This window comes from Ischnura elegans, chromosome 11 (assembly GCF_921293095.1).
Source record: "Ischnura elegans chromosome 11, ioIscEleg1.1, whole genome shotgun sequence".
In the NCBI taxonomy this organism is placed as follows: Eukaryota; Metazoa; Arthropoda; class Insecta; order Odonata; family Coenagrionidae; genus Ischnura; species Ischnura elegans.
In genome coordinates, this window is record NC_060256.1 from 66,455,117 (window position 1) to 66,482,062 (window position 26,946).

Sequence of the window (26,946 nt, forward strand, 5' to 3'; positions counted from 1 at the left end):
TCTTCCGCTGAGTAAAGTTGGATTTTCAAAGTATTGCTTTGTTTCGCTGCAACCGATGTGTTGACCCGACGTGACCGTGGGCGTATCAGATTTTTTCCGCCTTTGTCTCGACGTTTTATTCTGTTTTAGTCTCATTTATACAGTCTGTTTTATGTAGTCTGTTTTAGTTCTATAGTCAACATATTAGTCTGTTTTATACAGCAGGCTGATTTCTTCAAATGTTTTAAAGCTCAATATATGATTCCCTCTTTTTATAAAATTCATGTTTCTATTTCTGTTCTCTCAATAAATATTGATACCGTTCTCTATGCATCGGCTATAGTTTATGCAATGTTTATTGTGTATCTAACAGCAAATTTAACAATAAAAATGTATAAATATTATTTGAGCAACTTAGTTAATGAGTAGCAGTGGAATGATACCAATATATCGACAAATATTTTTGTAAATCGCAGTAAACTCAACTCAGGTCACAATGACCCAACGCGACCAGTAACGTAAGTTTTGGGGTACAACAAAATAAGGGTTAAGAATAGAGCTCATAATGAAATAGTTTCACTCCATTCACGTGCTGCTGAAAAGAATATTAAAATTAAACTTCTGATTTAGCTCAACAAAAAGATCAAAAGATTTTACCGACTTAGCTTTTTATAAGATGAAGGGACATTCGAAATGGCAGTGCAATATTGGAACGCTAAGGTACCAGCATACTAGGTTACAGCCCTTTCACAAAAGTTGTAAATTATTTACCTGTAAAAACACCGCGAAATCCAGTAATACATAATTTATTTTACAGTAAATATTAGGCCATTGTCAAATCATCCTACAAGCGAACACATGTTTTTTGTGCATATACAGGTGACTACAGTCCTAATACCTCCCTCCACAAGCCTAAGGAGGCGGCTTATGCGTTAAAACGTAGATTTATTACTAAGTAATTAATTTTTTTATTACTAATGCAGATTCTTGGAAGGAAAAAATTGTATTTCTTATGGGTCCTGTTAAGGCCTATACCGTGGTTAACGTTTCTCAATTTAGTGTTGTGAGTCCAGGTTTATTAATTTATGTTATTCCAAGTAATATATTTGAATTCAAAAGAATTCTACAAGTATTGCAGCTATAAGTATTATGGAAGAGGAACCTCACGTAAATAGGTCACGTAGGTATTCAGCGTTCTTTAAGATCAGCGAATTCAGAAGAAGATCACGGTCGCTATAGTCCCTTCCATAGAGACCGTGAAAATGTATGTTATGACTCAAAGAAACCACTGCACTTTCTGCTGTATAAGGTCTTGCGTCTTCGACACGGAATGATAAAATTTTAATTTGTCTTTAAGAACACGTTTATTCGTTAGGAAACAAATTTTTCTCGTGGTTTCATAAAAATTAAGGCACCACTATCATGGAATTTGTAACATTTGAATTCTTAATTGCCAAATATTTGTTATTCTATCTTACCCCGAACAAATTCTGGAGAAACTCTTCTTCGCTCTCACCATTTCCATGTCTCTCTGGTAAGAGTTTCATCAATGAAAGCTACACCGAATAATAAATATTACAAGATATTGTATTTCTGATCGCTCACTGCTAATAAATATGTTTAATAAGAATAAACGTCCATTTTAAAATATATTTTGCACTTTGCTGGATATTTACCCATCAAATATATTATATCATCATCGAAAGGAGGTGGTAAAGAAGTTAGTGGAAATGAAGAATTTTTGTCGAGGAAAAATACGATATGCCAGTAGATTTTAATTTGAGAATATCCTAACAACCCTAGTGGTAATCTTTTGCGACGTAATTCCATCTTTTCACGTGAAGAGAACTTTTTGAGGTTTAGCCACCGACGATGAATGAGTTGACGTCACCAGCAGAGGATAACGCTTTTCGTTGGCAACTTATTATCTCTGTAAAAAAATGTCCATTTCTATTAACTTCATGGCTCTATTGCTGCAAAATCAATCTTGGATATATATTCTCGTTGTTAGAAGGCGGTTTTACAATGTCAAATCCATGTCAAATTTCATTCAAGACACGTTGAACAAGCTTTCTTGAATGGATATGACGTCATCTTAATCATTATGACTGCGAACATTTTGCCTTGAATGCTCTTCAATCCCTTCGTTTCCATCAAATTCGTCTTGTCTTTAACAGCTCTACTTTATACGGAATCTCGAATGTTTTTGAAGCGTTTCGACCAGCCAGTGAAGGTTTTCTAGCATTTCCAGCGATACCTTGGATAAGGGCTGGGTGACATCATGTCCGCCCTCAATAAATTTGACGAGGAGCAAGGGTGTTTATATTAAGTGAATTACCACAATAAGCAGAAGAGAAGTTCGGCACTGCATGAAATTTGTACAAATTTGTTGCCTGTACGTAAAATTATAAGTATAATTCTCTCTCGGTCTCGCTTTACGTTATGCTTTTGCCGATCATGCTCGCTATCGTTATTCAATTAAATTCAAGCTTTTTATAACAGTGTGAAAGATCTTTCAATTCAATTCAATAAATGTTGAACAATCATTCTTGAAAGACCGTTTTGAATGGTCTTCAATATCATTTTAGCGTTCAAGACGACTTGTTCCACGTTCCTTGTTCAAGATATCTCGTGTAGTGTGAAAGATACTTAAGAAAATAAAATGCCAGGATTATTTCTCATGACACGCTCCCATTTCTCTTCGTGCGATGGAGGGAACCCTTATCCTTTGCCCGCCACCCCTCCCCCCCCTGCATACAGCGGCAAAGGGTTTCACGCAAAGACGTGTGAGAGGCAGGAAATGTTAGGGCTAATGGATGACCGTGGAGGCGGACGGTCGCATATATAGAAAGCCGAGAGGTAGGGACTTAGGGAATTGGGGGTCGAATGGCGCTTGATTAGCAAGGGGACTGTTGGTGTGTAAAATGGGACCAGGGTCAAACTCGAGGGCCTCTAACTCTGGTTTGCCAAATCTCTTGGGCACACCAGAGGATCACTAGTTCTGGGGTGGAAAAAAACTCTCGTCATCCGCATCCAAGCGTTTTTCTCTTTGTTTTAACCCAAATTTTAATTACCAAAGCATTTCTACAGTCGTACAATGAATCACTTGATTTTTTCATTCAAAAATGGTCCTATTACCCATACAATGATAAACTCTTTAAATGTTTTAATTCTTAACTCCAAAAATTTACGTTAACCACAACAACGCGTGTTTAAATTGAAAAAAAAATCTTACACTTGGATGGCAGGCATTACCGGAGTAACATTCAGGATAAGTACTAATTGTAAGTTGCCTTAGAGCTCCAATGGGGCTCCCAGGGTTTTTATAAGGTTTTTTCTCTACCCTAATCTAGCGTAACCTTTAAAGTTAGGAATAAATTTCAAGATTAATAATAATGAAGACAATGGGCAGAGTAATAAAAATGATTAAAAACGCAATAATTAACCTAAATTCCTAACATTAGATGGATGGATCATTTTGTAGTACAGTTTGGCTCGTAGATTTTCAGTTACAGCATTGCACAAAATGGAGGGAGAATTTTCACAAAATACTGCGTTATTCAGGTATTACAACGGGGGTGAAAGTCAGTCTGCTTGAGTAGGTAAAATGTGTTTGGTATGTATAAGTGTTTGAATATGTGTAAGGCAAGTTGATGTATTGCGTGGGGTTTATTACAAATAGAAATTGCATTAATCGCAGCATGCAAATAATGTGAAGCTGACGGTGGTGGTATTTGTCGAACCTTCCTAGAATACCATGATTATTGATTGGTTTAGGGGCTGATAATTATATCTTACTCATCATCCTTATCATCAATAATTATGCCATTATTGTCCCTTATTCACTTCAACTGTGCACATTGTACTCGCGTTATAATTCTGAGGCTAAAGCTATAATTATTCATGCTTTTCAGTCTTTGTCTTGATTTTAGCGCGTGTGTTAGTTTTTGTATCATTGCATTCGATATGGAAGTTCAAAGTTCTCTTGTACATCGCGTGTTTCTTCAGCTCCATGGTTATTATGTGATTCTCAAAAAGGGTCTGCATTATTCCCAGAGAAAAGAGAGTCCATGCGTTCTCTCTCCGGAAAGTTTAAGAAAATGGTAGTTGACACTATCTTTTGCAAAGCTCTTTGGACGATTTTCTGCCAAATACCGCTGCAAATGTTCTTTATCAGAGCGTTGTGATCCATCGGGTTGAGCGTCAGGCTAATCAATGCAGGGCTTTGGATGAAAACCTCAGGAGAAGACTCTAATTGACATTGCCGAATGAAAATCCTACTTTTACGAGGTGGCAAAAGGAAAACATTTGACCCTCCACCTTGAATGAGTAAAATTCACTCGTCTTAAGCAAATATAAATCCGGGATGTGCTCAACTTAAATCTGCCCCAATCTAAACTAGTATAGGATTGAAAAAAATTCTCGGGCTTTCCACTGAGTAATAAAATCCTTCTCCGCCGACGTTTCGATGTCCATCAGGGGCATCATCCTCAGGGCAACGGAGAAGGATTTTATTACCCGGTGGAAAGCCCGAGAACTTTTCATCCAACACCTACGCCGGGAAAACACCCGATTATATAGGATTGAAAGACTGAAAAAGAGTTCGTTCTCTATCCACCCTCGATTATTCGAGGTTATTTCATGAATATTGTGTACTATAAGTAAATAATATTAATATAAAATCAATGGGTTAGCCTCTCAATGACCAATTTTTGCTTGTACAACTATGGTAATTGGAGGAGACAACCGACATCTGAGGTCATTTTTGTCATGAGGGAAGGTTATGGAAGGAAGGGTGGAGAGAAACCGGCATTAGCCTACTCTTAACGAAAGGCGCAAATGGGACGGCTTAACGTCCCATCCGACGGACGGAGTGTTGCGCTTGAAATGTCCTCCACAATACATTCAAGCAGGGATCGGGCAGTCTCAAAAGATTCTCTGCAACTGCCGGGATTTGAACCCGAGCTCACGGGGTGGGAAACAAACAATACAGGCACCACACTAACCCGATCCCAGCTTGTAAAACTACAGAGTGTGCTTTGGTTATTGGAGGAGGTGACCTACAGCTCAGTTCACTTGCACTGCGAGTGAAGGGTAGGGTAGGAAGGGTGGACAGAAACCCAACGTTGGCATAAGTATTCTCCAACGGAAAGTCGCCTAGAACAACACAGCTTTACGTCCAACCCGACGGATTTGAAGAGCTCTCCATGATGCACCTAAGCAGGGATCGTGCATCAGGGGCGGATTTTGGGGGTAGGAGTCACAGGGGTCGTGACCCACTTCCAATAATTTTAATTTTTATTAGTCTGTTATTTTTTGTATACCTAAATGCGATTTGATTGTTTGAGGCGTAACTTGGTGAAAGCGATTCATTATTAAAATTTAAAAAAAAGAACTTTGTGCTTTCACATTAATATTTATTCCCTAATTTACGACCATAGTTTCAACGTTAGACGTCATCACCATCTGATGATGACATCTAACGTTGAAACCATGGTCGTAAATTAGGGAATAAATATTAATGTGAAAGCACGAAGTTCTTCTTTTTAATTTTAATCCCTAAGTGCGTAAAACTGTTCAATTTCATCTGTTGTTGAGAATAAAAATAAAATTTTAGGCTCCAAAATGCGTTAATAAATGTGTATTTTTTTAAATATTCAAAAAAATTCATGGGAGAACGCCCCTCCATTTTCCGGGGATATTTCATACTCCCCGAACCCAGGTCATGACTCCCCCCCAATTTTATGCTGAATTTGCCGCTGTTCGTGCATTCACTGAACGTTTTCCGCCTCCGTCAGGATTTGAACGCGAACCCATAGGTGGGAAGCCATAATTCTAGCTTCTACGCCAACCCGACCCCTCGAAAATTATAGGCGTTGACAGTTTTTTTAGGGAAAACCCAGAATTGCCTGTGGGGATCGGGTAGCCCCGGGAAAATCTATGCCACCGCCGGTATTTGAACCCGGAGCGACTGGGTGGGAAGCCAGAACTCTAGCTACCACACTAATCCGAACGATAAATGTAGAGCGGGAACCCAGGGGCTCCACTGTGTTTGGAGAGATTGGTGGAAAAGTATGCTGAATAAAATGAATAACTTTTTGTATGGTCCACTGGTTTATTAATAATAACAACGCGTTTCGTCGCTTTTCTTCATCATCACGTCAAATAAAAATAACAAGTCATGATTTGATAAATGCATCAATATTTGCTAATGTGAAAAAATTATCAGGTGAAATAACAATATCAAGTCTTGATAAGTATATCAATACTTGATAATAAGGAAAAAAAGATCAGGTTAAATAAAAATATGGAGTCGAGACTTTATATTTTTATTTGACCTGAATATGACGCTAAGCGTCGAAATGCGTAGATACTATCAATAAACTAGAGTACAGTACTATAATTTTTTCATTTTATTCGGGAACCCAGGGGTAACACCACACTCCAGTTCCATGGTCCTCATTAGATACAGAAATTGATTGAAAAAATATTTTAAAACTTGTTGGGCAAGGGATACAATAGTGAGTCTCTGCAAGGGCGGCTCCAGAATTTTTTATGGGGGGGGGCACAAGGGCTTGACAGGCAAACGGCAAGGGCCTGACAGGCCGCTCATATTTTAGAAGAAGATACAAAAATTACTACAAGAAATATTCTCTCTATTTTAATATAAAAGTTATTAATATGAAATTCAATGATTGAGGCTCCGTAATTACTAGAACAAAAAGAACTTAATGATGACCGTATTAAAAATCTTGCCTGTTCTTTAAGCATCGGGGGGGGGGGACATCGAGTGGAGATTGAAATGCACAACAAAAGATCTAGTTAATGTCGTTCGTTTTGTTTGCCTAATTTCTGTTCCGGTTTAGAAAATAACTCGGTTTAGAAAAGAAAATCACTTGTACCACTTGATTTCTCATGTGATATTAGGCCCTCATATAATATTAGGCCAAATAGAAATATTAAGTCAAGACTTGACCCAGTGATGACGTTAAGCGTTGAAATGAGTTGTTATTATTATTATCAATAAACCAGTGGAGAGTGCAATAAGTTTTTTTTCTGTTTATACGGGAACCCAGGAGTTACAACCCCCCAGTTCCATGGTCCTCCCCCTTTAATTCGTCACCCCATGAGTCGGAGTCCTGTTTCCCTAATCCCCACGCCCTCATTATTCCTCATGCCCGGCCCTAATTCCTTTCCCCGCATCAACCCCTTTCACTGCTATCCGTCTCCCTCGCCGCTAACGTGACTCGCCACAAGCTGGAATTCTCGTCCACTCCCCTCCGCCTAATAATGCTCTCCCCAAATTCACCCGCGCGCATACCATCACCCCATGCCTACCGCCATTCTCTCCTCTTCGGATGCCCCATTTGACGCCTCATCTTAAATTCAACCGTAAAATGGGGCAACGCCTATATTAAATATGCGTTTCACATATACGTTGTCGCAATTTGTGCGGCTAAGGAAAGAAATTAATTCCTTGCATATCAGAAAGGACTGACCACTCCACTCATATCACTTTGTGGAATTTCGACGCCTTCATTCTCACGAATAATAATAGATCAATTCCTAACAATTTTATTTTATAAATTATCAGAAATTATTAACAAATAGTTATTAGACCTTGGTAATTACATGTATTTATGCATAATAATCACAATTTTTAAGGCTAATGATGGATTTAATGCCTTGAATATCAAGAAGGACTGACCACTTCACTCATCTCACTCTGTGGAATGTTGATACCTTCATTCACGCAAAACAATAATGCTTTTAGTCAATTCCACACAGATATATATTTTCTGAATGTTCGTAAATTTTTAATTAATATTTATTAGACCTTGATAAAAGCGTGGTAAATTTTTGAAAGCTAGGTTGGAAAATAAACAAGTGTCGACTTGACTGAAAGTACTTACTATTTTTTCGTGAGAATGAAAGTCATCCTGTGAAAATAAATTTATGGATATTTCCATTGCTGACAGACTCAGTTGTTATGAACCGTATTGTTGGGTAGTTCCTGAAATTCAATCAAAGATAATCGTTTCTTATGTTTGTTTAATGGTTCAAGTTTAAATATTAGCTCGAAAGTTCATTTTGGGCGTGTAAAATTTAACAATGGTAATTCTTATGGTTGTGGGTATATTCGGGTCGGGAATCACATTATATATCGCAAATGATGATTTAATCATTTTCAAATGAAGACGAGGATATATTCAGTGAGTGCTGGAGAGTCCTTTTCTTGTCCACTCTCGACTAATAATGATTTTCCCAAATTCACTCCCCATTCCACCAAATTCTTCTCTTAGATGCCGCGTTACACGTCTCATAGAATATACCATCGTTAACGGGGCCTCGCTCATATTCTAATGCCTGTCAGGGAAAAACTCATGTTTCAGGGCTCAATAATAATTACAGCTTTCTGATAATGATACTAGTATCATAATATAGTGCTATTATACTACAAAATATCTTCATCACTCACCGACTTTGCTGATTTACACCCGTAGGATTGGATGGTTCATGTTAGTAAGATGATCCAAAATCGGTTATTTTCGTATTTTTTTAGCCATATATAATATTTCAACCGTTTAAATAGGCATTTTGTTCGCATCTAATGATAGACTTGGATTGATAATAATTATGCGTCGTTGTATGACGCTAATATATTACCGTCCATTGTTGATATTTTTAATTGATGTCCGCGTATACCCTTAGTGTTACTTTTTCCAAATTAAGATTGTTTGTTAAACTCCAATGTCAAAGAGGTACATTTAAACGGTCTTCAATAGTCAATTAAAATTTTTTATCTGTAGCCTTGAGAATGAGTAACTTCTATCGCCGAAAAAAGGTAGAACGCTGACATTTAAGAATTTGTATGAAATTTTGCCGAAGCTCTATACAGTCGTGTCACATATTTTTTTACTCATTGTTTATTCTTATTTAACAATTTAAAGCATTGTTTAAATATAAAGTTTAGCTTCTACGGTCGAAAGAGGTAAGAAGAACACGCGAAAAAAATATGAGAGCAGCGAAATGGTCGTCATCTTCATCTCGTCATGCGCAAAGTATTTGATTGGTAAATTTCATAATATTTATTTATAGAAATAACGACGTATTTTCATTACAAATAGCTTTTTAAAATTAAATGTTACCAATTCTTTGATTTTTCAAATGGCCGAAAGGTAGATTTCAATTTTCGAGGTGTAGAAAAGTACATTAATATAGAAGTTACGTATGCTATATGAAAAACATATTTCCGAACTTTTCATCTAAGGAAATTTTTATACTGTTCCTATTACTTAAAATAAACCACGAAAACGAAAATCGTCATTTTTGTAGTATGTATTGCCGCGGTGCGAGTATTTTGCCCGTGACGAGATGAAGAATAGGACTGTTTCCCGTTCTCATAGTTTTTCGCGTGTTCTTCTTCACTCTTTTGACTGTAGAAGCTAAACGTTTACGTTGAAACAATTTTTAATGATTTATTTTTGTAGTCGAATTAATAGTAATTAAAACGATATATTACACAACCCTATAGAGCTTCAGCAGAATTTCTTGCAAATCTTCAAAGTTCAGAGTTGTACCTTTTTGCGGCGACAGTAAATGGAACCCGAAACGTCAGTAGCCTTAAATTCTCTTACCCATTCGGAAAACTGAGAGAAGTTCATTCACCATAAACAATTAAACAATACAAAATTCCTTGACCACCCACGAATAACCCAAAAACAAGGCATCCTAAAGGCCGTTTTACACGGTACACGGAATTGCGCAATCTGACGTACGTGCGAAGGCGCAATCAAAATTGCGTCGTGCAAAGCGGAGAATTGCTAGAACACATGCGAGAATTCGTGGATGCGAGACGGCAAAATAGCCCGTTCTAATTTCGTTCATGCATTCCGTGCCCCGTGTAAAACGGCCTTAATAATTGTAACTTTCTGTCTTGACGTGCTGTGGAGTGCCGAGGAATAGGTAGGCTACAATAAATTATGAATATATTGAGTGGAATTTTGTTAAATTACTTCTCTGTAGTCTATGAAAATATAAATAGGAATTCTGGCAAGGCACGCCCTGAGCATTTGACTAGTTCCGTTTCTTCCCTATCAATTTGGCCCCTTAGCATTCGTCCCCATTCGTCCGCGACCACCCCGAATTAGGGCCGGCAGTTGTATAGCGAGGTTCGCGCGCCCCCTTGCCGCCGGTTCCGCGTTCCGCCACGAAGATGAACGGGGTTCGTCCGCGGAGTACATTTTTCTTCATCCTCCCCTAACTGCTTTATTCCCTTCCCCCTTCTCTACCGTTTCAAGCCTCGTCGGTCGCATTCGAAACGTGCATTATTAAGCCTCCGTTCGCACGGGTAGAGATCGCCGCTGGGGTGGTTGGTTACTTGCCCGACGGCAAATCCGCATTTTCCCGCGGTTAGCGCGGTTAGGCCTCGTTAAACCGTCGCCGCTAATTGATTTGCCCGTGGGTGCGGAAGGAGATCTTTTTTTTCCTCCGTGAACCACCCAGCCCGGTGGAAGCAATTTTCGGTCCTTGTATAGATTCGAGGAAGGGACAAACTAGATCCGGGTGCCCCTATTCATGGGAGACGTTCGAATTTCCTAGTCCCGAGGATGACAGAATGTCGGAATGTCTGGAAATACCATTCACGTAATCGTAGAGTACTTAGGGAGTACAACTATCATCAGAACTAAGAGAAGTCTTCTTAAATATATGAGTAAAATCAAATTAATAATGACTTCACTATGACTTAAGAAAGGATATTATTAATAATAATTTTGTTATGATTTTGTTAATAATGATTTTCCTATGAATCACGAATAAATAGTATCTATAATTTTTATTGTATCACAAGTAACTAACTCTATCGATGCCCTTGTTAAAAACTTCATTTGGAATATGGTTTAAAAACTATCATTAACGATTATTTATTGTATTGTTACCACTGGAAGGGACTCATTGAAATTATGATGACAGAAAGACATAGGAATACTTGATTGCATATCATTGGGTTTTTGGCCATGCATTCCTTGAGATTCAAAATTCTCTTCGTGTTTATCCCGGCTGGAAGACGAACTCATTCGTATTGTATGTAACATAAAATGTCATATAATAATCAATTTTCCAGTGGGTGCGTTAGGGCAGACTTCCTGCCACCCATAACGATAGAAGCAATTTTCGACCCTGGGGCCTTGCATAGATTCGAGGGAGGGACAAAATAGATTCGGGTGCTCCTATTCATGGGAGACCTTCGAATTTCCTAGTCCCGAGGATGACAGAATTTCGGAATGTCTGGATCGGAATTCTGAATTTCGGAATGTCGTAATCGTAGAGTTGGGAGTGCAACTGTGCTCAGAATTAAAAGAAATCTTCATAGTAAAAGAAGTAATATATGGGACGATAGTAATAATTTTGCTATAAATTTTGAAAAACTATTGAATAGATGTCATGTGAATGATAATAATGTTGTAATGTGATAGATATCCATGTATTTTATCATGAGTAATTTACTAAATCGATGGCCTTGTTAAAAACTTCATTTGAAATATGGTTGAAAAACTATTATTCATTAAAACGGTACTAAACGGTATTGTTGATGATCGTTTATTGTATTACGGCTATTGTAAGGTACTCGTTGAAATTCTAGCAAAAAAAGCTTAAAAATACACGAATTCGTATCATTGGCTTTGCTTGCCGTTTATTCATTTACATTCAAAATTCTCCTCAAATATTTTCCACCTTAAGAACGAATTCATATGCAATATATGGCTAAAAATATCATTGAACAATTACACTCCCAGTAGAAGTGGAAGGAGCATATTTCTCCGTGAAGGGCACTGTGTCCACCAAAGGCCACGATCGGACCTGGGCCTTACATAAACTCGAGGAAGGGACAAACCAGATTCGGTGCCCCTATTCATGGTAGACCGATTTTTTTAGTGTGAGGATGAAGGTATTTTAGATTTTTGCGATCCTGGATATCTGAAAACATCAATGACGTATTTTACAGGTAGGCTGGGGAACTACCTCCCGTGGTTAAATTCGTTTCATAATCAGCCTCGTTATATTTTGTGCTAATAGGAATGGAGAAATAACAGTGTGGATGTTATTGATAAATTTTCATCGTGAAATCTAAAAAAAACTATTAAATGATCGATGTTTTGGCATCCTAGTGGATTGGGTACTTGGCTGCGGGTCGAATGGTCCCGGTTCAAACCCGGTTGAAGTCTTCGGAAAACCCTAAATAAAATCATTGAAGCGCCACGTGGCCCAGTGAAGGAAACTGACTTCTCTACCCTGTATGTGTGATATTTACACCCCCGTTACTTATTCTGGAGTAAGCTCTAGCCTCGCCTATCTGCACTAACCTTCGGGTTGATTCACAAAATGAGTGAATTTAACTGTTAGAAGCCATCTTTTACTTTATTATAAATAACTTCCTAAGTTATCCGTTGAAATTTAATGTTTATTGAATTTATTCCGAACTGTAAAATGCCCATTCAGACATTTTCTAGAATGATTATTGACGTAGACGTGATATGGGTGAGAGAGTTTATGCTAAGTACCTGAAGTTGGCCTTTCGAATACCTTATGTGTTTAAATGATTTCAATCGGTATGATTCCTAAAATGAGAATATGTATTAGTTGTCTTGAAAGTTCGAATCAAAAGTGATTCCATTCCATAAATGCTTTTTATTGTCGAAATTGTTGGTTGCAATGTTTTTTGTGTATTTTCCGCAATATTTTCTGCTTGGAGTGGAATTTGAAATGCTCTTTAAACATTTGGCACTCAAGTGGTCTGAAATTTCTGAAAACCCTCAATCTGGTATCTCAATTAAATTTTTAAACAGTCACCATTCTTCATTGAGATACTAAGCATAATTCATTTAAACCATTTCTTTAACTCAATATGTATCCATATTTCTATAAATGATTATGATAAAATAAATAATTATTGGTATTTTTCTCAATTGCTATACAACGTATACTCATTTCTCTTTCTTCTCTTTACAGGGAGCCTAGATTCTTCAGGTGAGTACCGATTCTTTATTTTTATTCGTTTAAATATAACAAGGAATAGATTTGATTATAAAGCATTGTTTTAACTGTCAGTATTTTCACTACAAGTTCGACGGGACTAAGTTTAGATCTAAGCCCCGCGGGATTTTCTTCTTGAAGCAGAGAACAGTGTTCTTTGTTAATATTGCCACCCAATTTTCGGGAAATTTTTCAAGTTTATTCCAAGGAAACATGGAATAAACATCTTTTTTTGCTATTACAAGGGCTTCATTTGTTACTTGATGGCCTTGGTGGAGGCGGGGTAATGTGCACTGGCTAATAAAAGCTATAATAGTAAAATAACGCTTTTGTCAATTTAGTTGCCTCAGAATTTCTAATATATACCAAACCAAATATTTCTAGTATATTCCTAAACAAAACAAAAAAAATCAATTAAATGTAAAATATAACTTGTAATAAATAAAACACACGGAGTAATATTTCACTTATAAAAAAATGTACGAAAAGTGCGTTCCGGCACTTTCCGTAAATTTTTTATTTTGCCCAGACGTCACTGAAGGTAGAAAAATTAAAAATGCCTCTCTTCCGAGTGGTGTTAACAATATTGATTGATTTGATTTTATCAGTAATAGTACGTATTAAATTACACTTCGTGTCGTATCTCGCAAAAAATTCAACCATATCTAACGTGGACAATGAACTCAGTCCCGGGGCAGGTTTTACGACAAATGACTCGCAAAATGACCGAGGAGCAGTTCTGTGAGCATATCGGACAAGTCCCGAGGCGAAGTCCAGAAGCAGTGTAAACGCACCCTTAAAAGTTTGCATTCAGCTCTTTATCAGCGTTTCAACAAATTTATTTTCAAGCCTTAGAGTTAAAACTTTAATTTAGAACTAGTAGTTAAAAACAACCAGGAAATGTAGGTTCGAAGATTTTCGCGGCGTTGATCAGATAATCTCTGCATTCGAGTTTTCAGCGCGTCCGTCAGGTTTTGGCGACAACCTTCGACATGAAGACGCTGACTGCAATGCCTGCGAAACTGCTGTCGCCAAACCCCAACGGACGCGGTGAAAACCCGAAGAGAATGCAAAGATCACAACAAGGTTATGTTTCTGAAATTGCGTAACAATTTATATTAACTTATTGGTCAAAGAGGACATTCATAAAATTTTTTAATTCAAGTTTAGGATAAAAATCGAGCATTAATGTTAAAATCAAACAATTAAACACAGTTATTACTTACATTACCTCTCATTAATTTATCAATTTTTTTATCAAGTCGGAAACAACGTAAGTTATTATTACTGCCGTATTGTTTATTTTAAATCTGTTCCCCAAAGAGGCAGCGTTGTGAAAAACAGAAATAAATGCGTGAGATTTTATTTTACCCCTGAGTAATGATATCTAAAATAAAATACTATTTAATACATATGGTTAAACACAGTGCTATGAAGCAATTTTTTTAATGCTGATGTTTAACTGGATAATAATAGAGTTGACTGGATACTATAGTTCAGGTAATTTTTACAACTTTACCAGCAATTCATTACTTTATTAAGTAAATTATGTTGATTGAAGATGCTAGTTATATTGAAATAATGTTACCTGGATTGGGTAAAGAACTGAGAAGTCAATAGTATCCAAGGAGAAGGGAAACAGATATACCCAAGCCAATGTTCCAGGCAGGAGCCAGGCGAAATATACATTTTTTCAAATGGGAAACACTTTCTTGAGAGTCTAAATCCTGAAAAATATGACGCATTCTCATGAAATACGTGTCTCATCTTTACGTGTTTAACTTTGGGCATCGTTTCAAATGCTTGTATTTTAGGTCCACCGGCCGTATAAATGCCACATTAAAGTGATGTGTGGACCATCGCACTACAGTGGTAATATTCAATAAGCATAAGAATTGCTGCGAAAAGAAATTTGAACGCTCCATTTGCTGGAGAGCATCCGCATAACGCTTAATCCAAAAAAATAAATAAATAAAAATGAATCGACCGTGACAAGAGAGACATCTTCAAGTCGTGCGGAATATTTACGCGCGAGTTCTCACGAAGACCGTCTTCCGCACCCAGATTGGACATCGGAGATGGAAGCGGGATAGTAAATTAAAGCGAGTTAACTGCGGAAGCGGTTGTTTAGAATTTGAAAAAGGCAAATTATCCCCAAAAAATTGTGCTCTTTTTTTCTCTCCTCTCGTCCGGTTACCCAAGGAGGGACTCAATAAGTCGTTTCATTCGGAGGATATACTTCGAGGCGGAAGTTTTATGCCGGTCGTAAAAAAGCTTGCGGGAAGAAGAAGAAGAGCAAGGGTATGGGGTTTTTTTCGAGTCAAGATGGCTGGGAGAAGGAAAAAGATGCGTCAGTATGGAGGTTTGGTACGAGAGGGTAATGCCAAGGGGCCAGAAAAAAATGTGACTGTGAGGGGTATAGATATACAAGGGATGGTGTGGGGATAGGGTATAAGGTTCTCAGGGTATGGGAAGGGATATTGTCGGGGTGAGAGGCAGAAAGAAAAAAATGTGGTAGTGAACGTGAATTTTATTCTTCGTCGCTTGAAGGGCAAAATGGGGAGAGTGCAAGTTGCTCGAGGATCCGAGTAATGCGTAAATCTTTTTACGAGCTTTCTCCAAATCGACGTTATTTTCCATCCAAGGACTTCAGACATTGCCATCATTCCCTCGTCATCTTCTTCTCTTTCCACTTTTCCTTTTTCGCCACGTGGTGAGAGTCTTCTCGTAACTGGGGATGGTGAAAGTAAAAAAGTAGGTAATCTAAATGTTCTACAGATTTTGCGAGCAACCAATGAATTGCGCTTGATCACTTTCATTTTCAAATTGTTGGTTTATTTATCTTGTTTACCTTCTTTGTCTAAACACTAAAAAAATTCAATAGGAAGTTCATCAATGCCCTTAGCTTTTCCATTCTTCATGTGCTTCGTTGCTTGTGCTATATTGGTCTTCAAAATTTTAGAACCTCTCTCATGTTCCGTTGCCTCCAACTCAATATCAGTTTGCCATATGGTAAAAAAAGTAGGTAATCTAAATTTTCTACAGATTTTTCAAGCATTCAATTAATTTTGCTCCATCACTTTCATTTTCTACTTATTGTTTTATTTATCTTGTTTACCTTCTTGTTCTAAGCACTTAAAAAATTCAATAGGAAATTCATCAATGCCCATTGCGTTTCCATTCTTCGTGTGCTTCGTTGCTTGTGCTATCTCGAACTTCAAAATTCCAGTGCCTCTCTCATCTTCTGTTACTCCAACTGAGTATCTTTATTCCTTCAAACATATAAATGTATTTATTTAATAGCTAAAGGTTTCGCGGACCATTCATTTAAATACATTTCTTTTTTATGTCAATTCTTCCTATTTTTTACCATTTGCACAGACGTTTCCCCTCTTGTACTCGAGACTTCTTCAGAATGTAACGATAAAAAAATGACTGAAATATGTACATTTTCCTGGGCTTCTTTCGAAAGTAATAAAGACATTTCGGCTTCTTACTACGTCCTCCATTTTTCATTTAACCATGATCATTCAATTTTAAACAGATCGCAGATGGCCGGCGAAAGAAATTTCCCACATATCGTATTTGATACTCATTTGAAATAACATCCACTGTAAATTTAGATGTGAATACAAAATAGGATAATTTTTATATGTTTATTTGATAATTTCCGAATATATTAACTCAGGTAGGTACAACTTGCTTGAATGTAAAAATGTTGCTTTTACTGGGAAAATAAATTGCGAATATTTGAGCCTTGATTCATTGGAAATCTTTCAACGGAGGCTCAAAAGAAAACTAGAAAAATTATCATTGCTGCGTAAATAATGGCATCGTAATTGATTATTTCGCTCACCATCCCCATAAAGCTGTTTTAGTCATTTTATCGCAATTTGTTTGCATTTTAACTCCATGAAGTATTCATTTAATTCCTAATTACAGCTTATGATAGCGCAAAATGTGAATTTAGCATCTTTTTGTTCCCATCTCTGCCCTTTTAATGCATTCAGAAATACTTTTTTAGAGCTCGCATTAGTATTTCAACATGTTATCATGTAAGAGAATTGATGCAGGCCTCGTTGTGAAAACAAGATTATGCAGTGAAACAATAGATCAATTGGTTTTATTAAGGATCTCACATCTCGACTAGTCGAATCATAACAAATATTTGATTTCAAACTTTTACGTTGTATAAATTTTGGAAAAAAACTGCTCTCATGGATAACAAGCTGCCGTGTCATAAAGTGGCATTACGGAGCAGAATACACAATTTATTCACTTGATGTTTATTTTACCTCATAATTTTTCTATCTCAGTAAGCCAGATGTAGCTCTATATTCATTTATTTTTACACAGTGCATTTTTAATCACATTTCAGCATTAATATGTTAATAAATAAAATTTTTCCATACATTGGGGTGGCGTTATTTTATTTTTACTCAAGAATTTTATTTTATTACGCTCCTTCGGTTTGCTATTTTATCAAAGCGAAATGCTACTTCTAACTGACAACGAATTGTATTTGTAATGAGCACAGTAATTTTTTGCCTTCGTCGCCTATATAAATTTCCGGATTTTTAAATGCGATAAAAAAATATACACCGCGGTGCAAAAAATACACATCCGCCGAGGAGGTTACTAACCAGGGGCATTTACCCCCTGACACTCCGTTTTTCGTACAACTACCTTTCATAACGGCTGCCACCTAATCACTGCCAATGAGTTTGATTATTTCAGGTGGTTGCATATCCCTCTACGCCATTGGTAATACCGCCATATTATAGGTTCTCAAATTTTCATGAAGAACTAGTATGTAGTGTAATATTACTTCGAATAAAATTTAATAACAAATTATAGACGCAAAAAAGCTTAAACTATTTAAGCGAAAATAATTTGAAACAGATACGAAGCTAGAAATTTGCTTGGGTGGTATTTGGGTAGTCATTTTTGCCAATCTGAGATTTAGTCGTCAATTCTCATGTATTGGGAAACCATACTTAAGAATAAATCAGCAAATTCTTCATTTAAATGAGGCTGAAAATTAAATTTAGCGGATACAGAAAAAACTCGAGGGTGGGGCAAAAGATATCTTGAGTTACCTTTACTTCTACCTTGATAAAAAATTCAAGTCACATGCAGAGTTCAAGAAAATATTAGTTAAATTTATTGCACACAGATAGAAGACACTGCCATCTTATGATATAAAAAGTTGTAGTAGGGCGGTTTCCTATTATTTTTTTTGCCTAAATCGAAAGATTATTACTCCTGGAGTACGTATTTTACGCTTTTAGATTTTTAAATGGCGATATCTATTTTTCGCGATTAAATGAAAAGTGAAAATTTTCAAGCGCGCGAAAACGCGACGGCTAATTATGAATGCTGGGATAACTCCGTGTGGCGTCGTCCTGGTTCCCGCGGCCGCAAGTGAGGTGACCTTGGGGAAAGGCTTTGAGCGATGATACGACGCAGGATGCTAGCAGGTAGCCGAGTACCCTGCTAGCTGGTAGCGCTTGGCTTAAATAAGGATTATTAATTCCTTATCAAACGAAGGAAACTTTCCGACCATAGGCAGTTTAAATAGGTGATTATTAAGACATGTTTCCCTGAGCTCTGGGCCTCTTGCATGCATTGGTAATCTCAGACGATGTAAAACTCCTATCTACTCGTATAGAAACTAGGTCCCTGTGACGTCACGTGGAGTGGAATCGCATGGGCGCCAATCTGGCCTTTTTCAAATGAGGTTGAAATTGACCGTTGCCATTCGTCTAAACCGGTATTTCTACAACCAAATAATTTGTATATTATGAATACATTACTGGTGGGTAACGAATCGCAATCAATGCCTTTCGTTTTCTTTGATGAAGGAAACTACCCTATTGTGGTTCTGCTATGTTTGGCAATACGGGCGAGCCCGCAAGGGGGAGGCGCGCGCGCCTTGCGCCCCCCATCTGTATACGCCACTGAATGTAACTGAATAAAAAAAAAACTAATGAAAAGTGGAGTGTCAGAAAATAGGTGCCCCTAGGCAAGTGGCCTTCTCAGTGGATGATTGGGGGGGGGGAGAGCTCCCGAAGCCCCCCACCCCCCTGCCTAAGAGTCAGAGCTGAAAGTAACTTGCAGTACCCTCAGAAAATACGGGGTGGAAATGTTTTGTGTTGTGTGGGTTGCATAACCATTATCTTTCAAATTTTGAATCTCACAGGCTCGAATAATGATTTTATTTTACTGTCGATTTAGATAGAGTTTGGAAAATAAGTAGAACCTTTTTTCATTTCTCAATCCATCGCGTACCTATCTAATTATCTGCAGTGAAAAATCTATGGCCTTTAAGCTTTAGCTGTGATTTTATTAGGTCACACACTTTTGCCGAACATGTCACCTCTTGTTAGGTACACCTCTGTTTCGCAAAATGTCCTCGCATGGTTCTTTATTTCTAAACGTCTTGTAAGCGATTTCTTCCCAAACTTAAAAGGTCTCCTTGAATGAATCATTGAATCAAAACTCTTATGACATCAGCAACTCGTGAAAAGTGGGCAGCAACTTTTTCATTTTCTATTTTGGATTCATGAGGGAGTGGAGAAGTTAGGACGGTTTTTCTTCATAATCAGTTAACTTTCCCTCTTTCCACCAAATTATCTATGGATAAATCTTTGGAAAATTCATAATTATAGAATACCCTTTCATTTCTGTAGGAACAGCAAAGCATGGTGTGCTAATGGTAGCCCTCGTGACCTAAATGATGGCTGGGATCCTTCCAACCAAACCCTTCCTTCCCTATCCCTACCTTGGTGGTGGCACCACTGTGGGTGGGAGAGGGAAAACCCTCACCTCTATGAGAATGACCAGGGCCCACTACTAGCAAAACCATATTTATTGTGCCAACGATTTTGGAAGATTTTACCATAAATAAGTAAAATCTATCGATCAAATCGCCCCCTCCAAGGGCACCCGAACCAATGGAATATCCATCAAATTGTAACGAATTAACATCGTCATGACATTTAGGGAGGAATAAAAGTAATTGATTGGTTGGCCGCTATTTATTATATATACATTGCAATAAGATGTTCGGAGCACGGTGGCGGCTGTGGGAGATAGGAGGAGTAGCCGCTGGTATTGCGAGGGCGCAGACCGGCATAGGAGGTGAAGGAGTCCTGGGTCTTGTGAGAGTGCAGACCAGCTAGGTACAGGTCAAGGAGATGACTCCCCCCTCATTCAAATCTCCTGTATTTAATATGAAATATGGAGATCCAAAGGGCGAATTGCTACCACAGAGGGGATACGAAAGGGAGGGATGAGAGCGCTGGCAGATGGGATGATCTCACTAGGAGTCCTATTAATGCTCTCTATCCACCCCTCGTGACGTTATAATTTTTGGTCAAGAGTGTACAACCCTATTCTGGAGGAGTAGGAAGTCATAAATCATTAAAATTCGTATTTATTTTTTTATATTTTATTCTCAAACCACCAGACACAGCTCTTATTGGCCATTTTACACCGGGGTGTTCAACAAATGTAACAAGTAAACGTACTGGACTGGGGAAACCTACCCAGGCGGGACTCGAACCCGCGACCTCTTGTTTGGCAGGCGAGAACGTTACCCCGCTGCCACCGAGGCCGGCTAAATTGCAATATGTATCTAGACTAGATATGCGTAATTACTGCCACCCATGAGAAATCAGAGGGAAAAGCTACGTCCAGTAGCATTACTTTGGACCTCAATGCATAGTATAGTAAATATTCCCAGAAGGTTCAATTTTTTTGCCCCACAGTAAGTTGTATACAAATATTGCCATATCTGAAAAATCCTGGGCATACCCTACAATTTAAATTCTTGCGTGACATCTAGCAAGAATGAAAAAAAGCATGACACTTATAAGTTACAACATAAGGTTGAAAAGACATGAAAAACAAAAGGCAAAGTATAAGAATATGGAATCTGGTTATTTCTTGCTTGTTGAAATGAAAAAATTTCAAATTACAGGGGTATGCATTTAATAGAATTATCTGTAAGACCACATGAAGCGTGAGCATTTCACAGAGAAAAAATCCTTTTTTTTTATAACATTTTTTTCCAAGTAAAATTTTGAAACCCTCAATGTCCTTGAAGCCTGTGGCTGATATGAGAGAGATATTTCGAAAAAGATTAGTCCTACACCAAACATTTTGGTACAATATTTACATATGGAAGGAAGGGTGGGGGCAAGCGTGTTGCATATTTTCTCTATGACCTTTGACCCCCCTTATGACTCTCGGGGGTCAAAAAAATCTGTTATATGGATCTATGAACTGAAAAACTGACTTTGGCACCCTTCATAACCTATGGTTTGACACATTGGTTGTCATGATGACCCGACGCTTAACTCTATTTCCTTTGACCCCCATTGTGACCCTCGGAGGTCAAAAAATCAACAATACAGATCTATGAACTGCCTAACTGACTTTGGCACCCTTCAAAACCCATGGTTTGACATGCTGATTGTCATGATGGCCCGACGTTTAACTCTATGACCTTTGACCCCCATTATTGCCCTCGGAGGTCAATAAATGAATAATACGGGTATTTGGACAATACCAATGACTTGGGCACCCTATAAAACCCTTGGATCAACACCTTTGTTGGTATGCTATTCCTTTTGCCATCCTTATGACCTTGACGGTGGCCTTACTGGGTCAACAGTTGAATTTTCGTAAATAAAAGTGTTATTTTCGGGTTTCTCATGTCCGAAAACCTAATAATTGACATCTTAGTCAATGTAATTCAGTCTTTTTTCTATTTCGATTTTTTTAATATTGAAACCCCCTTAGGGCAAATTCAAATTTTTGGTTTGGACCCACATTTTCAGGTCAAAAGGTCAAAATTGTAAAATTTTGCTTACACTCAACAAAACTTAGGACCTTTCCCCATAAGTCTGCCAATTTTCATGAATATTGCTCGATACAAATTTACAAAAATTACAAGTCAAAAATGACACACGACCCTTGGGACAGTCTGTATATTAGGACTGTGTAATGGTAATCTAGTGAGTAGAGTGCTTGTCTTCTCATCAGCCCTATGTTAAAATCTTGTTTAACGGTCTGAAGACCACCGAACAAAATCCTCATAGTAAAATGTGATTGTGGGAAAGAAACAAGCCCTTGGCTCTTAAGTTGATATTTTTTTAACAACCAGGTGGATTTCAGGAACAAACTCCTATGATGCCCAAGCCATGATTTACTTTGGTAAAAGTCAATGATGACAAATAACTTCAGCATTACGCTAACAAAATTAATTACTTATTTAATGGAATGTAAGGTGCATGCCAATTGACAGAAAATTACCTGTACAGAAAACCCACGTACCACCCAAGTCCCCCTGAAGAAAATTTCTGGCTGCATGCCTGCTCCAGGTCATGATATTGCTCAACTCTGAGACTGCCACTGACTTTTTATGTCCTTTCTTTCAGGAGGATCGAGACTCCACCTCCACACCCACAGTTCCTGTACTCACCTCTTCTCTGTCATGCTGCTCGGCTTCTGCATCCGGCTCCTGCTCATGCGCTCTGAGCCATGGGAGTGACTGTAGATCCGCTTTCAGACAAAGTGCTGTTTATATGTTTACACTGATTTGGTGGAATGGTTAGTATAAAACTCTTATGTCCTTTAATCCTCATCTAATTTGTATCAATAGAATCATGAAAAACAATGCCACGTATCGAACCTTTTTACAGCGAGTAGGTTGTTTCTATGTCAGACCCTGTTGGTTATGCAAAAACTCACACAGGCCAATTAATCGGCCCAACTTTTTATAATAATAGCTATTTTTGTCTTACTTTTTTGTAAAACTATTGTGCAATCCCATAATTCTTCCCTAGTTATAAGCCCCCAACATATCTTCAGCATTAGAAAGAAACCTACACACTACCATGGTGGAAAGTGTAATGCTTGAAAAGCAATGGCAGTTATTTTTATTAGCTCCACTAAGTCTACCATTCTTATGCTCTCTATGCAATGCTTAATTAATTATTTAAATATACAATATTTAATGCATGTACATAGGTAGGTACATATATATATTCTGAGTTAAGCCAATAACCTTGTGCAACTAGTTAGTACAGTTCAGGACCTCAGATCCGGAAAGCCTGGGAAAGGGTTTCTGGATTTCTGGTTCTTCTGGATTTCTGGTCTTGAGGGCCTTCCCAAAGGTATTTCTCATTTTTATTAACTCCTCTTGGATTTAAAGTAGGACAGGTGAATTCTCCATTTCTCTTAAGTCGTATAATCAAGGAGAGTGAAGCTGATGACTTTTTTCATCACTCGTATTTTTACATAGTGAAGGGTGTGCATGCGGTCACTCATGACACATATATGTAGATGCTTATGTAGCAAAGTAAGCCGTGAGCCGTTCCGGATTTCTGGTCTTCCAGGTTTGTGGATTCTGGATTTGAGGTCCTCAACTGTATTAGTTAAAAATTTTGAAATATCCGTATGCATTTTAAGTAATGTAGGTTTAAATTCATGATGAAATCAATTGATTTTAGTGTATTTGTTGGAACGATGAGATATTCATGGTGAAGCAAAAAAACCCAGTACTGTTCCACAACCTTTTACATGGTGTTGACTAGTTTCAATGGCAAATAGTCTTGAGAATGATGCTACAGCCGTCGAAACTAGGCGACCGCAAAGAAAAGCATTTTTATATGCTGTTGATTAGTTTCAATGGCAAATTGTCTAGAGAATGATGCTACAGCCATCTAAACTAGGCGACAGCAAATAAAAGTTTGTGGAACAGAAATGGGTTTTTGCTTCACCATGAATTTAAATTCATGAATTAAGTAAAGCATGCTGTGAATATTCGATGATTAAAGACCTATATAGGCATATTTATAACATGATATCTTCATTTTTGGGGTGTATTCTGGTATGAGTGTGTTTTGAAAGTATGGAAAACATTCGTTTAAATCTATTTTCTTTCCAATAAATAGGTAACTTTAAAAAAATACTCATTCAATACTACTGTTTCTGAGATCAAAAAATCATGTTTTCAGTATCATAAATCCCAAAGTTTGCCGGAGGAGGACCTCCCTTTGCCCAGAGGTGTTTTCCATACTTTTCTTTCCATACTTTTCCATTTTTTTTATAGAGGTGTTGAAGGGTTCCAAAATCTCTGGTTAACCCCCCCCCCCCCCCCCCCCCCCCCCCCCCCCCCCCCCATCATTTTCAAATTCCTGGCAACACCACTGGCTTAATGTGTGCACAAATTCATTCCTATCTTAGAAATATCTGAATATTCAAAGTGCACCAGAGCCAAAGTGAAGTTTCAATGCATGAAATCTTGATGGTATGTAGCAATATTTTCTGCATAGGTTGTAATACATACCTCTAAAAATAAAATAAAAGAAGTAATGAAGAATCTGAAATATTGAAACCTCCCAAAAAAGCTGTGGTGTTCTTCACACATCTCACTCAGAGCAGTAATACTACTTGCATGTATTGGAAATTTTTGCATTGCAGCTAGTTATGTATTTATTATGTTTATGTGTATATTCTGTGAGAAAAAATCCTACACATACTTATTCAACCATGCATTTCTATTATGACATGATTTCTGTTGGTCTTGGAGACTAATGCTGTTCCTGCATGATATCATCTGTTTAAATGGAATGAAGACTGCTGTGAATTTCATGGAAATCTCAAGACAGGAGGAAAATATTAAAAGGGAAATGGAGACTGTGAGAATAGATATTTTGGGACTGTGTGAGGTCAGATGGATGGATAGAGGGGACTACTGGAGTGATAGGTTGACAGTAATTTATAGTGGTGGGAAGGACAGACAATGAGGAATAGCCATAGTATGATATTAAACAGGAACTGGATAGGAGAAGATTAAGAGCTGATAGGCAATTGTGGCAGAAATTGGTGTTAGAAATTAAGGCACAACCCACCAATCTTATGGTGATTCAAATGGTACCTTCCAACTAGAAATCATGGGGAGGAAGAGGTAGATGGAGGTATAAAAAGCTTGAGAAATTAATTAGGGAATGCAAAGATCAGAAAAATCAACAAGCGATGGGTGACAGGCAGTGACGTCATGGCAAAATTAGCAGTGCCAACACGCACGTTCCTTAACTTTCTTTAGAAGTGAAATATCACTGAGTGTTTTTTATTACAATACGTTATTTACAGTTTATTACAAATTTTTTTGGCTCTGTTACGAATGAATAAATTAGAAATTATGAGACGACCAAATTCATAAAAGTATTATTTGACTACTATGTCTTTTGTTGCCCAGAGCCGGAATTCCGGCACGTTCCGGCACCATGACACCTCTGGTGATAGGAATATCGTGCTACTTCAGTCAGATAAGGAAGAATAAAAAAACAAGACAGGAAAATTATCATTAATTCGATAGGATTATGAGCATGGGCATGATCATACAAAAGAGCCAAAGGGATACAGGAATACATATATCATTTAGATCCCATCATGGTAAAATAAATACTTAGAAATACTAGTATGCAGCAGGTTCCCTGCAGTGGATGCAGACTCAGACCACAACCTAGTTCTTATTAATTGCAGCATAATGTTTAAAAGACTGAGAAATACCAGAAAGCAAGCAATTGGAACATGGAATCTGGCTATTTCTGGCCTACAGGGATGAAAACTTTTGAAATTACAGGGATATACATTTAATGCAATAACCCACAAGACCACATGAAAAGTAAAAGTTCCATAGAGGAAAAATCATTTACCTTGACCATGATTCAAACCTGGATACGCCAATGCCCACAAGTTACTCTATCCCTTTAGACCCAAGTTCTGACTCCAGTCAAGGCAAATGAGTTTTCCTCTTTGGAATTTTCGTGCCTTATGACTGCCCACACTCTATCTGCAGTAATTTTACCGCTGAACAACTTATTCGAAGAATTATCGTATTCTCTTCATCCTTTTTCCATTCCCTGACTCCTCTGCATTACAACCAATGCTATGTATATTTTTTCCCTGCATGTTGGACTTCCTTTTCGTTATTATATTTTTTTTAAATATGCACTGATTTGAATCCAAATCCAGTTATGGAGACACAATTCCGTGTATTTTTTTCTGCACGTGGCATGAACATTTTCTTCTCTGCGTATGGATTTCTGGAGCTTCAAATTTGCTGAGAATATAGTGCATGGATTATTTCATCTTCCAATTAAATATAGCCATGATGAGAGACTACATAGTTACTTTCATGAAAGACACCAAATACTCTGAAGGTAAGATAGAAAGGTTAAGTATAGAAGTAATTTTGCATCTAGAGGAAAAATCATCAGCCTTCACCTGGGTGTGGACTTAGATCCCTTTATATCGCATTCAAAGCACATACTGAAAAGTCATTGCTACGGCAGTGTCCTCTGTGGTTTTTTGTGGTTGCATGCAGTGGCAAAGCTTAAGTAATCAAGAAGTGTACTTCCCAATGGGCCCATAAAAATAATTTGGATGCATGTATTGGACGTTGGTAAATATTGATCATATGACTTCATTTTATGTACAATTTTTAATCTGAAATCAGATAATCTTCAGCTTTCATAAGTCTTGAGTGAGCCTCATTTAATATCTCAGCCCCAACTTGTATAACCTTGTCTCAAATGGCCTTCCCTTGACCATATGTCTATATCTAGAAGAGTGTATTGGCACTCAATAATCCTGCTGACACATATATAATGGTGAGAGATGAGAATTTTTGCATGTGCTATTATGTTGTTTGCTCTACTCTGGTAGTCTGACTCCCAAGCTGCGCCTCCAAAATATTTCAAGACTATGTGCTCAGTGGAAATTTAGGTCAAATATTTAATTTCATATCATTTTTTACCCCAATTTCTCAAAAACATAAACACCCTTACATTATGCTGGCATTGATTTATGATGAATTCAAAGTACAATTAGGGATGATTTTGCAAGGGATTTTAA

The 26,946-nt window shown here is 37.6% G+C and overlaps 1 protein-coding gene across 1 annotated transcript in view; it reads left to right on the forward strand.

Annotated features, from left to right (window-relative positions):
- The window catches only part of LOC124167646, a 610,680-nt gene that overhangs the window by 580,421 nt on the left and 3,313 nt on the right, over positions 1–26,946 (forward strand). Inside the window, exons 6-7 of the mRNA XM_046545627.1 lie at positions 12,991–13,008; positions 22,461–22,632. Of these exons, the coding sequence (XP_046401583.1) occupies positions 12,991–13,008; positions 22,461–22,573 (131 nt within the window). The 3' untranslated portion in view covers positions 22,574–22,632. The remainder of the gene's footprint in view (positions 1–12,990; positions 13,009–22,460; positions 22,633–26,946) is intronic.